The sequence below is a fragment of the Bacillus rossius genome, chromosome 13 (assembly GCF_032445375.1).
Source record: "Bacillus rossius redtenbacheri isolate Brsri chromosome 13, Brsri_v3, whole genome shotgun sequence".
In the NCBI taxonomy this organism is placed as follows: domain Eukaryota; kingdom Metazoa; phylum Arthropoda; class Insecta; order Phasmatodea; family Bacillidae; genus Bacillus; species Bacillus rossius.
In genome coordinates, this window is record NC_086340.1 from 8,736,536 (window position 1) to 8,752,785 (window position 16,250).

Consider the following 16,250-nt stretch of genomic DNA (forward strand, 5'->3'; position numbering starts at 1 on the left):
CACTACAATTAGTGAGGTACAATTATTGCAACAGTGCATCTATTGTAATGTATGATAAAATAACTTCAATCACAAAAAAAAAGTTACTAGAGGCTTACACACACAATACCACAGATAGATTTACTCCAAAGTTGCACAGATTGCAATTTGTTAAGTATTCAAAACTTGCATGATCTAAGCAATTAAAAATGATACCAAAGAAAAATTAAAATCGTCCTAAACGGTTACTGATTTAGTGATAACAGATATGTACAAGGTACATCTCTTTTATAGATCATGTAATATCAATTACAAAACCCAATTATTAGGCAGGGTCCTCAACATAAGCATTTCATCATAATGTGATCAAAAATGGGGTCGAAAAAGTGTACATCACTAGCAATTGTAATTAATTAATAATTTAACACAATTTTCTACCATTTTTTTTTTTCAATAATCTACAAATATTTATACTTTTGTTTTGATCATTTACACACTATTAACAAAACACACACACAGAGTACACATAATTAAAAGCTTTAATAGCCAAACATATACAATGGGATGCCTAGGAATGCTGTATGTAGTACATACTACTAAGGCGGGGAGGTCTATTTTAAGTATGAAAAAATTTAATAAATGGTTAACCCGAAAAAATTAGTAGTTGAAATAACCTTAAACAAGCACAGCAGAAACCCAGATAGTTTTATTTTTTAACTTTGTATGACAATAAGGGCAAAAATCTTGATAGTGATTTTTTATCTCCCAATTTCACTTAATTTTTTCTCAATTTTAACAAAAACCAAATTCCCATCACATTTATAAACAAAACTCCTGAATTTTTCTAATCAAAAGTGGAAGTTTCCAGGCACATTCAACTACACCAGAATAGCAAACAGTAGTAAATTTTAGGAAATAATTTTAGGTTCTTAAGGGATTTTTTTTTCTTTAAAATTCTTTCTCTAAGCAATGAAATTTTAATTTTAGTAATATATTGTCAGGAAGTAGTGTCATTTCTGAAAAAAATTTTCTAAGTGGAATTCGTAACTGGTCATCTGATCCTTACACAATCAAACAGGAAACAAAAAATCATTTAAAATTTTTTTCTTAAAAACCTATCGCATGGGATCTGAATACCAACACAGCAGGACCAAAGTGTAAGTAACACAAACACTACAGACAAAAGGATAAAATTAAATTAAAACTTAATAAATTTAATTGAACTTGAATAATAGTGCACTGAACATTCAACAATGATTTTAGTCTAGTTAAAGTTCACGATTCAGTAACTGTTAACTAGGTAAGACAAGTGAAAAAAAAATACATTATAAATTTTACACAACTGTCGAATTGTAGAACTTCAAAAACATTTCAATTATATTTTATTTACATCCTCTTATTACAGAATCACAATATCAAAAAATAAAGCAGAATATTCTACTGAATTCATGCTAGTGTTCTGACACACAAGACAAATGTTAGTCAGCAAACTAACAAAAAAAAAAGTGAACATACAGTAGATGTTTGAAATGACTAGAAGAGAAAACCTCCAAAATAAAAAAGGTGAAAAAAGAATCACTTATCCACCTGCAGATATGTACGAGAGGTTTTTGTAAGATCATCATCACATAACACGTGCCCGGCCAAAAACTCTATACCAACTATGTACAACAAAATGATCAAGATTACAATTACACGTGTCTACAGATCAACGCGAATAAGGATTGTCCACTTTCGCCATTCGAGAAAGCAGGCTCATAAATCGGATTAGGCAGAAAAACCAGTTAAAAATTTATTCCTTAACACCGACTTGGGAACTTCAAGTTATCGCTCCAACACGGCAGCACTAACCAACACCCTCAAGTGATGCACCAGTGTCTACGTGAGAATTGTGTAACCACAGGCTGGAAAATTTTGCAGAATAAACTGTGCTTCAACCAATAACACAAGAACAAAATTAATCCAAAAAATACAAATTTACGAAGAGCACAAAAAAAAAGAGCAATGTTGACATTTATACAAACAAATGGGGATGAATTAAAAATTTTAATTTATGGTGCTCCAATAAATTATAGACTTTCTCCTGAGAAGAATATCTCAGCTCCATACCCTCTTTGATTTGATGATGTCCGTAAACTCAAAATGGTCCCGTTATAAACACATCCCAGACTTTTTAAAAATACATACCACACAAAATGTAAAAGATGTCCACACAAATCCGTAGTAAAAATTTTTTTTTACTTTTCTCTTACCAAAATTACAAATGTCATTGAATTTTTTTCTAAAAATAATTTAGCTATTTTTCAATTTTCTGAAAGAAATAAAGACAAACCAGCATCCCCCATTCCCACAGCTGGCCTGGTTCAAACAGAACTTCACAGTAGACATTTTCCCACGTGTATGACTTTCCACCGACACAACACACCATCTGAAAAATAAATGCTTTCACAGTAAGGATGACGGCAGAATGGAGTATGATATTTCCTGTCAAATTACTATCACTGGGGAATTTCCATGCCTTTTCCAGTAATTCAAGTAAATTCTCTGACCAATTCCCGTTTCCCTGACTTTTAACAGATTTTCCCTAATTTTCCAGACCCTGAATTGCAAAAAAATTAATTGCAACTAAACATTCAAATCAACGCTTACATAGTGAAACACTCGCAGGACTTCCCACAAAACCATACGTGAAAATGCAGTGGACCTAAACTGTAGGCGACGGCAAACACAAATCGAATCAGACTGTCAACAAGACATACTGCTGTGAAATCAATAATTTTCAATAATGAATATCTTGTTTATCAGTTATAATTACTATGATCATATACTCTGAAAAAAGGACCCAAAACTTAGTCTAACACAAAACCATTAAAATAGAGAAATAAAAATAAAGAGAACTAACTGTTCACAGAGAAATTACCTACCTAAGTAGCCAGTTGCACGAAGATTGCACTTTATCGGAGATCGAACCACCCTGGTTCTAACGGAATGAAGCTTACAGATTTTTGATGACTAAATTGTTGATCCTGGTTATGCACATAAGAGTTCAAGCATTATTCCATAATTTATGTTGTTGAGAGATCTCTTGCAACAGAATTCCTAACCACAACCAAAAAACAGTATCATTTTGAGATAACTATAAGTTTTGCTTCTGAAATTTTGCAAACTTTAAATTCTGCATAGTAATGAATTTACCAGTGCTCAGTTACGACTTGTGTTCCATTGTGTGACAAAATGAAGGGAATTAAATTTTTGTTGCCTGATTCCGCCATGGTATTTTTGTACATTAGTAAACTATTGCCCTAGTACTTTTGATTTAAATCTCTCTTTAACCTCAAAACAAAATCTCAAAAGTGTGTGAAATTAATTTTACGGTAAACGTGATGCAAATGTCATATAGTTTTTAAATCATCTGTATCATCAAGTACTGAGTGGTACTGATGGAACAAAATTCTTAAAATGTTGAGTAGTTAGTTACATTTGATTATAGTTGCAAACACTTCTTTGAACTTCGGTCAAGTCAAGAAAAGAAAAGATAATCCCAATGATAATCCAAGTCAATCAATCACAGGTCATGTGATGACCTCGAACAGTGCAAGATTTCAGAGTGCCGATCATAGCTCATAAATGAACACGATCTACAACTGAAAATGGAACCCGAATGGTGCAACTGGCATTAGGTCTAGAAATAAGGACTAAGCACTTAAAGCTACGCATGAATTAAAAAACTTACGATTTTTCATCTACTCACATTAAGTGTATGTACATACAGATCATAAATGTTAAATTACTGATTTCTATCACTAGAGTTTTTGCAGTAGCCATTTCACATTAAGATGATTCCAGCCATTTGTTTTATTCATAAATGGTAATACTTGTTGTCAAACCGGGTATTAATAATTGCACTTAAACACTGAATAATTTTATAGTACACACTGATGTCAAGACTAAAAAGTACTCTAAATTAGGTTTACCATTTTTATAAAACATCTTTTGTCAAAAACTTTTATTAAGTATGGTAGGTACTCAGTAAAGCCTTTTACAGCATTATTTTGTAAATGATGATTGCACAACTGGGTTATCTTGATAATTTTTTTTTTAAAAGTATTGACAAGGATAAAAGCTTTTGATGATATACCTAAGAATATATTTAAAAAAAAAATTAATATGGACAGCAATATATCAAAAAACAGTATTTATGATAAAATTATCTTAAAGCCATTAATCTTTATTTGAATTCAACCTTTTGCATGATGAATTTTGTCACGATAACAACTAGCCAACCATTCCGACATTCAAGAAAATCCAATCGTAAGGTTTTCATTTCAAACATTTACTACATTTCTTGAGTAACAAATTTAATTCATAATTTATAACAGCTCTACTGCTATTGCATAAAAAAATGTATCCTAACAGTGATCTAATAACTTTCTGTAATTCCTAACTTTTATACATGGTACAAGATAATGCCAACCTAGCATGGTTAAATATAATTTGTTTTTACTATAGTTTCTACTTGAAAAATAGAAATACATCAAGAATGTACTTTTCAAATAAAAAAATATTTATTATTACAGCACTTAAAAAAAATTCTAAATACCAAAATAGAGAAAGAAATTCAATTCAATTCAATTAACATTTTTAACATACACTGAAAGTTACCTCTGAAGTGTATTACAGCATGGAATTTAATAGACTGAAGTCAAAAGATTGAATTCAATAAATTTTTTGTTGGAGTTAAAAGACGCTTCAGTAGGTAATCACATTTTTATTTACAATAAACACACAGATTGTGTGCCCGAGTTATAGCACAAATGAATTAGAAACTACACAACAGTTCCACACACATAGAACCAAGTATGAGATGCATAATAACAATATTTCCCACTGAAATTGCAAACACCTAAATTCCTGACTTTGAATTACTTTTCAGCGAGGAAAATGATGAGAATTTTATGCAAATTTGACTACACTAACAATGCTAGCTACTCTTCTCAAATAATAATTCCTGATTTTTTTCCTTGCCATTTTCCAAAATTCTAATCTATTCCCGACTTCTGCGTGTGGGAACTATGTACTATGAATCAACCATTTTTTTTTATGTGCATGAAAATTCACCAAATTTAGTTTCCATTTTCAGTCATTCCTGTTGTCACTAAACAATTACATTGTTTTAAAATATGACTTCCTTACTTTAATGCCTTTCCAGCAAGATAAACCTCAAATGCAGTTTAAAAACCGTGATTGGCTGCTCATTTACTAGTTCCACAACTGCCCCAGCCAATCCGAACACTTTACAGGTTGCGTACCAATACCTGGTGAACCAATTTCTTAACTTTTCCAGGACATTCGAACAAAGTTTCAGAGATGATTTAATCTGCCCATGATTTTCAGTGACTCACCAACTATTTTGTATTTAATGTGAATCTACATGAATGAAGTGAGGCAGCCAAAAACCAAATTCACGTTAACAAGAAACTGCTGGAAATTAAATTTTTGTGACTTGCAGCACAGTCACTGTTTATTTAGTTACTTCTACGTGACTCTCGTGATCTGCAGACACCATTGTAGAATCAACCTCCCACGGGCATTTACGTCGAAAGCCACACAAGCTTTAACAAAAGCAAAGCCTGACTTGTATCAGATCCAACATCACGAGTTGTAGTTTCATGCCTTGATGAACTTCTTGACAGAGAAGCCAAGAGTATTCAGTTAGGCAGGAATTCTCTATAGCTTCCATTTCAACATTACAAAAAAGCAACGCTAAAGATTTTCGAGTTGTTTGACCTGCTCAATAAGCTTGAATAGTTTTGCATCTGATAAAATACACACATACATAACAGAACCCTAAACAGAAGTCTTCATAGTTAATAAGTATGATTCTAGGACAAAAAAAAGCTTTGACAGGGTTACATCCTTACATCGCAACACACCACATTACCGGACATTCAACGACTATCGAAAACAAGTCCCGCTAACACTGCACAAACCAACTGCAAGACGGTGCAGAAAAAACCCTTTGATCTGAGTATTATATTAATTCATCCAACTGCAAAAACTACAAACTAGAGAGCCAACACAAAAAATAAAAATAGTTCAATATACAATGTAAAAAATAACAACCAACACCACAGGTGCTGCAAACGTAACATCAATTCTTCCATGCAATAAATGTAACAATTGTTTTCTTAAATAACTATAAATCACTATATACTCTGTATTTTAGACAGCCCAGGACAAAAATATATTTAAATGAACGGCATCCCAGATACCACCCACAAACATATTCTTTCCCAGTTCAGACATATACAAAAAATCTTAACGTCACTGAAGTTCCTCACCATTGCAAACACGGTAATTTTTTCTCCCGATGAGAAAAGTACGAAAGTATCTCTCGAGTTTGCAAAGACCGAAGCAAAAATTGCACTTCAAAAAAATTATTACACTCTTTTATTTTATTTATTTTTTTTTTTAAATTTTATTTGCACACGTTCACCGCACGACAGCTCGGGGAACTATGGGTATCGAAATGTTCGGACACGCCAGCCCGTCCGCTGAGCTGCCACAGTCCGTGCTGATTTCATCTGAACTCGTAGATCTGTATGCTGTGCTCTGGGACGTGGGTCAGCGTCAGAGACTGGTACCTGCACACACTCGAGGTTTACAGGACGTATCCACAAAAAAAAAATAACACACCATATTTCAAATGACCACGTCACAAGACCACTCATCCACATCGTCTACAAGTGAGATCACGCAGGGGGTTGACCAGGGTGTACACACAACACTGCAATAAAATTTTCCTGACTTTCCATGACCAAAATTTCAAAATTCCCTGACTTTCCATGACCAAAATTTCAAATTTTTCTGACTATTTTTTTTCTTTTTTTATAATTGACCTATTTTGTGATGTTCTGAAAGAAATAATGTCTTTATTGAATCAATTCTAAATCATTAATACTCGCTAATTTTTTGTTACTGTTATAAATGTACCTATCTGTTTTAGATCAATTTATTAAAACATTTTTTTACCATAAAATGCAGAAAAATTACCCCTATTTTGATAGAGAAAGCATTACAAACCAGCTTTTATAAAAAATAAAAACACTGAAAATCCTCTGTTTTAAAAACAAAATTGGAATAAAAATAAAATATCTTGTACCCAGCTATTAATGATTGTTGACGTCATTTATGGCAAGATGGTTTATCTCGCTAACCGCATGGGCATGGGCGTCGCAACCGGGGGGGACACGTCCCCACAATAATAAAAGTCTTCAATTTCGTCCCCTCCAATAATATATTTAGTATCGTAGTTATGTTAAAAATATGATTTCTGTGATATAACCCATATGTTGCGCATGGTGCATTTAGTCCAATCGTGGTAATGTGAGCACTGTGTTTTTACAAATTTGTTCTCTGAAAATATTTTTTTATAAAAAATAAATTATATATTGCAACCCACTAAAATTAGAATATTTAGGAAAGAAAAATGGCTAAAACCCACCTTTTTGCACCTTCAAACCCCAAATTTCCCCGGGCCCCCCGCTTTTTCTCTCTCCAGGGAATGGATATTCCTCAAAAACTAAATAATTGCAGTCCCCCTCAAAAAATATATCCTTGCGACGCCCATGGCATGGGTACCCAATTCTATATTTTTAACTGAAAAGGTTTGATATTGCTATTACTTATTATAAAAATTACAAAACCATTACCATTCCGAGCTCCTGTGGTAGTAGTAACCTTCGATGGTTGCAGCAGACTTCTGGAAGCAAATGTAATAAAACCCAGCGAACGACGCACCGTTTATATCCTTTATGGTATGGTCCGGCACGAGAAAGTGCTCCTTCCACCTCATAAACACAAAACCTTCCTTTTTGAGTTTTTCGTAGTCGAAACTATCCGAGTTGAAGGACTTGGCATACTGGAGGAAAGACCCAAACTTGTTCTGAAACATGATGCAAACAAAGAACACATACAGACATCAAACACTGTATTGTGACCATAAACACAGAACTGATTACACAGATTAGGTACTTACTACCACTATATCTAAAGTGCATTCAAAATAACTGCTTCATGTTTTCTTCCATTCAGCGAGACACTCAAGTATGGAACTGTTTCTCCTAATATGCTGTCAGTTGAAATACAGGTGTAAGACAGGCTACACTTTTTTTTTGTGCAGTCTTGAACAGGAATTACCGGCAGATGTTGAATCTGACGTACTTTAGACCTGATAAAAGTAAATTAAAATTCAGACTGATATTTTAATTCCTTAGTAGTTGTGAATGGCTGACAAATCAAGGAAAAATGTGCATATTGAAATATAAAAAAACTAGGAAAAAGACAAAAATTTTAAATTAATATGACTACTTTGAAATCATTTAGAAAATATCACTTAAGGATTTTTAAAAAGGTAATTTCAAAGGGATGTTAAGTATTATTACAATTGTAAGCATTTCATGATGGCTACAGAATTCAAGCGAATAAGATTCCTTGTAGTAATTTCCATGTTTTCCAGAGACATTTCAATATTTACTCATGTTCAGGAATAATTTTCTCTCAGATCAGGACCAACTGGCTGCAATTGGCACTTCAAGTCACTTTCACCTTCCTTCCCTAGAGTTCACTCAGCAAGGTAGCTCTCACCGTGACCTAAAGAGAGAGGTAGAGCATACTTTCGAGATTGGACGTGGCCTCAGGATCATTAAACGACACGGAAGCGGAGATGTATCATGTAAACGGAGACAGATATCACAGAACTAAAGTATCTACAACCGCATGTACGCAGGCGTGTACAGATAAGCTCAGAAATACCCAGCTCCTCCGTTACCTTACTTTGTGCGATTAATTTAAAATTATTTGGCAGCAGTGGTAACCATTTTTGTTTGTGTTTCTAATATGTATGTTAAAAACTGTTTTAAGTAGAAGACTATATGTCTTATTACTGGAGACCTGCAAATTCGCTGATTCATTCGGTGATAGACTAGAATTCAAACACATATACCTCTTAGATAATTTTGCTATTGGCTTACTGTTCATCTGGACGAATCTCAACCAGTTATAAACCCTCAACCAAAGAAGGAACGAACCACAGACAAACCAGCTGAGACAACTTACAAGTCAGCAGCCAATGGACTTGCGTTTTTTGCCCGAGTGTACAGGGGTATCTGCAGTCTATCCTGAAGGCCACCGAAACCGCGAATTTTGCATGTCTCTACTTATTACTTTGTAGTTTATTTTTATTATGTATGAAAATCCTGACCATGTTTTGTTTTCGTACCTCCAAATGTTTTACAAGTAAATTAAATTTTTAGTATTTCTGAAGGATAGCCACTTATCTGAAATTATTTTTATGAAATACTTTTACATTCTGGTACGTTTTAGAATCATTCTCTAAGAGGATATTTTGTTACTTCAAATAGTTTACCATTTTAAGGAGTGGTTAGGTTAGGTTGCACATTACAAAATAGGTACTATAATGTTGTAACTGGTTGGTTAGGTTATCTACATTAAAAATACTTTAAATAGTTGGTTGGATTAGGTTAATGACTTTATTATTATTACTTAACCTGCAATTGGGCTTTCACCCGGTGGCAAGAACTCCCACTCACTCCCCTCTCCCCCCCCCCCTCCATCAGCTTTCTCCTCAGCTCCCTCCCATCCCTGACCTCCACCATTTCCTCCCCCAGCCCATTCCACTCCCTCCCCGTCCTCACCAGGAAGGTGTTCCGCCCTCTCTCTGTCCGCCTCCACACCCTCTGGAGCTTACATCTGTGGTCTCTTCGTCCTCTGTACTCCCCTCTATGTACTTTGCTTCCCAATTGCCCCCATCCCCCTTCCCCCTTCAGCACCTTGAACATCCTGACCAACCTTTCCACTCTTCTTCTCCTCTGTAACGTTTCCCACCCCAACTCCTTAATCATTTCCGTTGGGCTATGCAGTTTCCCATCCTGCCCCTCCCTCCTTCTCCACATTCCCATCACCCACCTAGCCGCTCTGCGCTGCACCCCTTCCAGCTCCTTCACCTCAGTCACCAGGTAGGGGTCCCAGACCGCCGCCGCATACTCCAACATTGGCCTGACCAATGTGGAGTATGCCTTCTCCTTTGTCCTCCTCCCAGCTCCCTGCAGGGTCCTACCAAGCAACCCCAGCGCCTGCCTTCCCCTCCTGACCACCCCCTCTATGTGCTCCGCCCATCCTAGGTCATTTTTCAGTGTCACCCCCAGGTACTTATATCCTGCTGCCTCTCTTATCTCCTGCCCCTTCCAGTAATATACATTTCGTGTGACTTTCCTCCTCTTTGTAAATCTGACAACTTTTGTCTTACCAACATTCAAGGACATTCCATTTTTCTCCGTCCATTGCTCCAACCTTATCAAGTCCTCTGTTAAACATCCCCCTTCCCCCACAACCTCATACACTACACAGTCATCTGCAAATAGCCTCCATCTGGCTTTCATGCCCTCCCCCAGATCGTTTATCATAATTGTGAACAACAGAGGCCCCAGCACACTCCCCTGTGGCACCCCCGACGTCACTTCCCCCTCCTCGGAGCTTTCCTCACCCACTCTCACTCTTTGTCTTCTATTCCTCAGGAAATCACCCACCCAGTTTACCACCCTTCCATCCCTCACCAGCAACTCAACCTTTTCCATTAACCTCCTATGGGGGACCTTATCAAACGCCTTTTCAAAATCTATAAAGATTGCATCTATCTGCTTCCCCCCGTCCACCGCTTCCACCAGGTCTTCCAACAGCCCAGCCATCTGGGTCTCGCATGAGAACCCCATCCTGAATCCATGCTGCCTGTTATCCACCCACCCCAGATCTTCCATTTCCCCCTTTACGTACCTTCCTACCAACCTCTCCATCACTTTTCCTACACAGGACGTCAAACTGACCGGCCTGTAACTTCCTGGCTCCGCCTTATCATTTCCCCCCTTGTAGATGGGAACTACCACTGCCTCCTTCCATTCCATTGGTAGTTTCCCCTCCTCCAGAGACTGCTTGAAAACCTCCAACAGGTACTTCCCAATCTCCCTATCACCCAACTTCAAATGACTATTCCCTATACCATCTGGCCCAGCTGCCTTTCTCCCTTTCAACCTCCTGATCACCTTAATTACATCTGTCAGTCGCAGCTCAAAGGCCTTCCTGCCCATTAAACTGTCGTCCTCTTTACCCTCCCATGCCTCCCCCTTTGTAAATACTGCCAGATATTGCTCCTGCAGTAAGTCTGCCTTTTCCCTGTCCTCTGTATATTCCTGCCCCCCTCCTCCTCTGAGAACCCCTATTCCCTCCTCACCCTTCACTCTTCTTATGTATCTGTAGAGCTCCGCCCCATTTACCGTCCCCCCTTCCCCCATCAGCTGTTCCATGTAAGCATCCCTTGCTTCCCGCGATTTCCTCCCTAGTTCCTTCCCAAGCGCCTTCATTTCCGCCTCTATCTCCTCTCCCCCAAGCTTCCTTGCCCTCGCATGCAGCCTCCTACATTTCCTTTTCAACACTTTCAACTCCCTTCCATAGTAGGGAGGGTCACCTCCTTGGCCTACCCTCCTCTGAGGTACAAAACGTGTAGCCATCTGCAGCAGAATATTTCTTAAGGCAGCCCATCTACCTTCGAGGTCCTCTATATCTACCCATCTACTGTATTCCCCCTTCAGGAATGCCTCTGCCCCCACTCTATCAGCCTTACCCCAACAGTTTACCACGTTTCCCCTCCTTACCCTTTTCTCCCTCCAGCCCACGTCTAACTCCACTACTGGGATCCTGTGATCACTGATGCCCTCCATTACCACACTTCCCCTGACCGCCTCCATTGGTCTCACAAGTACCACATCCAACAGGTTCCCGTCATCCTGCTCTCCTCTCCTGGCACCTTTTCTGGTGCTTTCAGTCACCACCTGCTCCAGTCCTCTGTTTGCCAGTTGAGATGCCCATCTCTGTTCCCTTGACCCCATCCCCTCCGGCCCCTTTTCCCATGCCACCCCTGGCATGTTCAGATCCCCCGCCACTATCACCCACTTGCCTTCCCCTAGCATGTCCAACCTGTCCTGCACCTCCCGTATGGCTTCATCCCCTTGCCCTGGTGGCCGGTACACCGCAATCAGCCGTACATTTTTCTCTCCTACCTGGAACTGCATCTCCAATAACTCCGCTCTCCCCCCAACCCATACAACCCTACCACAGAGTCCCTCTCGCATGCACACCATTACCCCTCCTCCATTCCTGTTCCTGTCCCTTCTAAATATTTCAAAGTGTGCTCTCTTCAGTTCCCCATCTCTAATTTCCTCGTCCAACCATGTCTCCACCGCTACAATGATATCCGCCCCATAGGCTTCCACCCTGCCCCAGAACTCCTCCACCTTCTTATATATACTTCTACAGTTTATAACTGCGACTTTTACATATTGGCATTTTCCCCTTTGCGCCTCTGTCCCTTCCGCCCTGATACGAGTGCCCCTTCCCCTTAGAACCCCGATTTCCAGCACTCTTGCAGCCCTATCCAACTCCACCCCCCTCTTTCCTCCTTCCTCGCTCCCCGTCCAACCAATCTGAGTTTTGTTGACTTTAGCTGTCACCTCCTCCCTAGCATTGCTATCGGCTCTATATTCACAATCACCCCCCTTCTCTCCACCTTCCTCACTATCTAGTTGCTATCTTCTTCCCTGCTGCTCAAACCTTGCCCTTTCCAAATGGCCAGAAGTCTCCCTTCCTAGCAGGTCTCCTAGCATCCATTTTCCCCTCTCTGTTAGGTGAACCTGATCCCTGCCCACACAGTCCTGCCCCACCCATTTCCTGCTATCTACCAACATGGCTCCCAAGTCCCTACACACCCTCTCATACACCTCGCTGACCGCCGCAGCCTTGACATAGTTTATACCCCTCCTTACTAGTACCCCACTGACCACAACTCTGGCTACAGGGAACTTCTCCTTCACCTTGCCCACTAGCCCCCTCATATCCTCCTCTACTTCCCTCCCCACCACTCTACCAGCCACATCATTTCCCCCTACATGAACAACCACCACCTTAACTTTACTGCTTCCTTTCATGCAGCCTACCCTCTCCCCCAAGTTCCTAATCTTTGCACCTCCAAACGCAGCTTTATATATACTTCCTTTCCCCACCCCCTGCAATTCTACCCCCTTCACAATAGAGCTGCCCAGGAAAATCACTTCGGGCTCCTGTCTAACTATTGTACCCCTTTTCGTATCCCTGCCCTCTTCATGCCTGTTCACATCTACGTTGCTTGTACCCACAGCCTTACTGCCGGCCTCCTCCCGCACCCTCCTTGCTACCCCTTCATTCTGCAACCTGACACCTGTTTCCTGAACTTCCCCAGTACATGCCTCTGCATATGTGGCCTTAACAGCTTGAGTCCTTACTTTCTCCCTCCCTTCCAGCTCCTCCACCCTCCTGCGCAGCCTATCTACCTCCACATCAGCCTCCTTTCTCATCTGCCTTTCCTTCTCAACTTCCTCCTTTGTCCTCTTCAGCTCGCACTCCAGCCTTTCGACCCTTACTAACACACTTCTCAACCCATCCTCCCTTTTTACTTCTTCCTCTACCCTCTCTAATCTATGTTTTATTTCCATCTCCTTCCTGTACAACACCTCACCTAATCCTTCTTTCAAATCGACTTCCCTCCTTGTCCCACTCAGACCCTCAACAATCTTTCCTCCCAGAATATCACCAATGAAATTGAGTGCCCAGTCCTTACCCACATCTACATTCCCTCCTTCCCTCTGAGTTCCTGACACCCCACCTACCAGCTCCTGGCTACCACTGCTTCCTGCCATTGCCACTACACTTCCTGAACCCTTGTTATCCTTGTCACAATCCTTACACATCCACTCCTGCCCCAGACTACCCAGCTCCCCCTCCTCTAGTCCTGCACACTCCGTATGGACCCAGCCTTCGCATTTGTCACACCGTACACCACTCTCTCCATCTTTCCACACCTTTTTACAACCCACACATTTAAGCTTCGACTTACATTTCACCCTACCCATTTTGTCACAATTCACTATTCTACACTAACCTATTACCCAAATAACTTAAATAATATATAATCCTACTGTAATAACCAACAGATAATCCTACACCTTAGATCTTATTTCTACTCTAATTAAACGGCCACGTGGCGACCGCAAATCAACACAACACTACTACCTCCTTATGCAAAAGATTAAACACTAAAACCCTTAATTCTTATCTACATTGATACAAAATATATAATGTTACGCTGCTATCTTAGTATACTCCCTTCTCAACTCCTTTGTACTCCTATAATTCCACCATTTCCGCAGAGCTCAATTCCACATCACATTACTTGCCCGCCATCTGTTTTTTTAAATATTTAAAATAGTGGGGACTGGTGGTTAGGTTACGCTTTTGAAGCACAAATTGACAGCAAGCTCATCACTGCACATGATATAAGTACCTCTTTAGAATTTCTCAGAATCCAATAGGAATTTTAACACTGTTGCACAGAAAAATGTCTGTAGTAATTAAAAAAAAAAAAAAAAACATTTCTTTTACTTTTTTTGATTCACTGAAAAGCTTATACTGAAGAAATTTACCAGAAAACATGGCAAGTAAAAAATAAAATATTTTGGATTATTTGATCTAATTTTAATGGAAAAGTGGCTCTCCATTAACATAAACTTTTCATAAATGTAATTCTATCTCATTGGTTGCCATTTAAGTTCCATGCACTGTGGAATCGGCAGATAGGATAGCGATGTGTATGTTTTCACGTTTCCGCGTCATTGTAGAACGGGCCGTAACCAGTTTCAAAAACGCCGACCTCATGCAAGTTTTCATAAATCCAGGATTTTCTTAAATTGAAAAAAATAGCCTTACCCAATGTTTTCGGTCAACATCTTCGTCTGCATCCCATTTTCTCGTCAGGAAAGGATACTTTTTGCTGATAATTTCGCCGTCAAAAAACGTTGTTAAGGTTGGGAACTCTTCCGTCAGTCCTTTAATTTTCAAGTACCCACAGAGATAAGAATTCTCTTCATCAACGTGCTGAAATATGAAGACCAACAGTTCCCAGTTGTACAAGCATTCAATCGGTTTAATACGTGCAAAACAAGAGAATTATAATATTTGACAAATGCCACTAACCTGTAAAACAACCTCGACTTCATAGCTGTTTCCTTTTGACTTTTGATGACCCTGAAATCTAGAACCATTGTACAGTAACGAATGTGTAACACCAGGCTGCTGTGAATTTGCTGGCGGGGGTGGTACTATGTCTACTTTAACTGGCATTATTAAAAAACAGAACCCAATATTTTTTTTTCTAGTAGAGGGGAAAATTTTAAACCCTTCTTACACAAACCGTTATTCCAAAACAAGATGGCAGAGAAACGATTCATCTCGCGAATGATAACAATCGATTGTACGTGTAATAGTCAAGTGAAATTCATCAACATATTCGTAAAATCAGGAAATTGATAATAAAACACTGCGTTAACATTGTTACAAGATGAAGTTTATCACGTCTATTATCATCTTGGAAAGTAAAAATAAAACATAGAGAATTTTAACAATACTGTGCACTGCACTACGGTATACGCCAATGTTTTGATTATGAGTATACAAGTGGTGGTTAATTTTAAAATAAGTTGAAATAATGTTTTTAAGTATATAATGTTTATAATTACATGGAGAAGACATGTCTGTTTCCCGCCGTTTTCATTTTAAACACACATTCATGACGCTGATTGGGCATGTGAAAGTACCACATGTTTGTAGTCGCTACGTAAACTCCACGGAAACACCCGAAACTTCCAAACAATATTCAAGACCTGTTTCAGTATTCCAGAACATTACACAATTTCTGCAAATCTAAAAAAAAAAAAAAATATTACAATGTTCCATTTATTTAATGTTTTTGAAATCTCATTTGCTTAATTGTTTCCTATGCAAACTGCTAATAATACAAATAAAGCAAACCCACAATTTGTAACGACCTCAAAACGGAATAATTTCGTCCCAAAACAAAATGTTTAGTCACATGTATAAAACCATACTTCCAGTGTTAGCAATACTGATTTACACAAGTAATTAAGTTAATAATACACACATGAAATAAAAATATTTTCTTTCGAATATAGCTCGTGGCACAGTGCATAACAATAAGTTGCCCTCTGCCCAAATACTCCCTAAAGTCGTGCTGGCGTCAGGCGCAGGCGGGTCCCTACCGCCGTGACCCGCCCATCCCTGCAGCATGGCGGGGTTCAACTTGAGCTGCACAC

At 38.8% G+C, this 16,250-nt stretch overlaps 1 protein-coding gene across 1 annotated transcript; it reads right to left on the reverse strand.

The window, feature by feature from the left end:
* Positions 1–683: 683 nt before the first annotated feature.
* LOC134538205 (glucose-induced degradation protein 4 homolog) lies at positions 684–15,731 on the reverse strand. The gene is made up of 4 exons (XM_063379299.1): positions 15,115–15,731; positions 14,848–15,015; positions 7,692–7,924; positions 684–6,623 (listed from the first exon to the last, which is right to left on the reverse strand). Exons 1-4 carry the CDS (start codon positions 15,259–15,261, stop codon positions 6,560–6,562), a joined length of 612 nt encoding a protein of 203 aa, XP_063235369.1. The 5' UTR covers positions 15,262–15,731; the 3' UTR covers positions 684–6,559.
* Between the last annotated feature and the right edge of the window lie 519 nt (positions 15,732–16,250).

Bases quoted from the DNA above. Each gene is read 5' to 3' on its own strand.
- LOC134538205 (XM_063379299.1), bottom strand. From the start codon at position 15,261: ATGCCAGTTAAAGTAGACATAGTACCACCCCCGCCAGCAAATTCACAG. The intron at 15,016-15,114 runs GTTAGTGGCATT...TTCATATTTCAG, and splicing joins AAGTCGAGGTTGTTTTACAG to CACGTTGATGAAGAGAATTC. The intron at 6,624-7,691 runs GTAATGGTTTTG...GAGTGTGTGCAG, and splicing joins TACCACAGGAGCTCGGAATG to GTACCAGTCTCTGACGCTGA.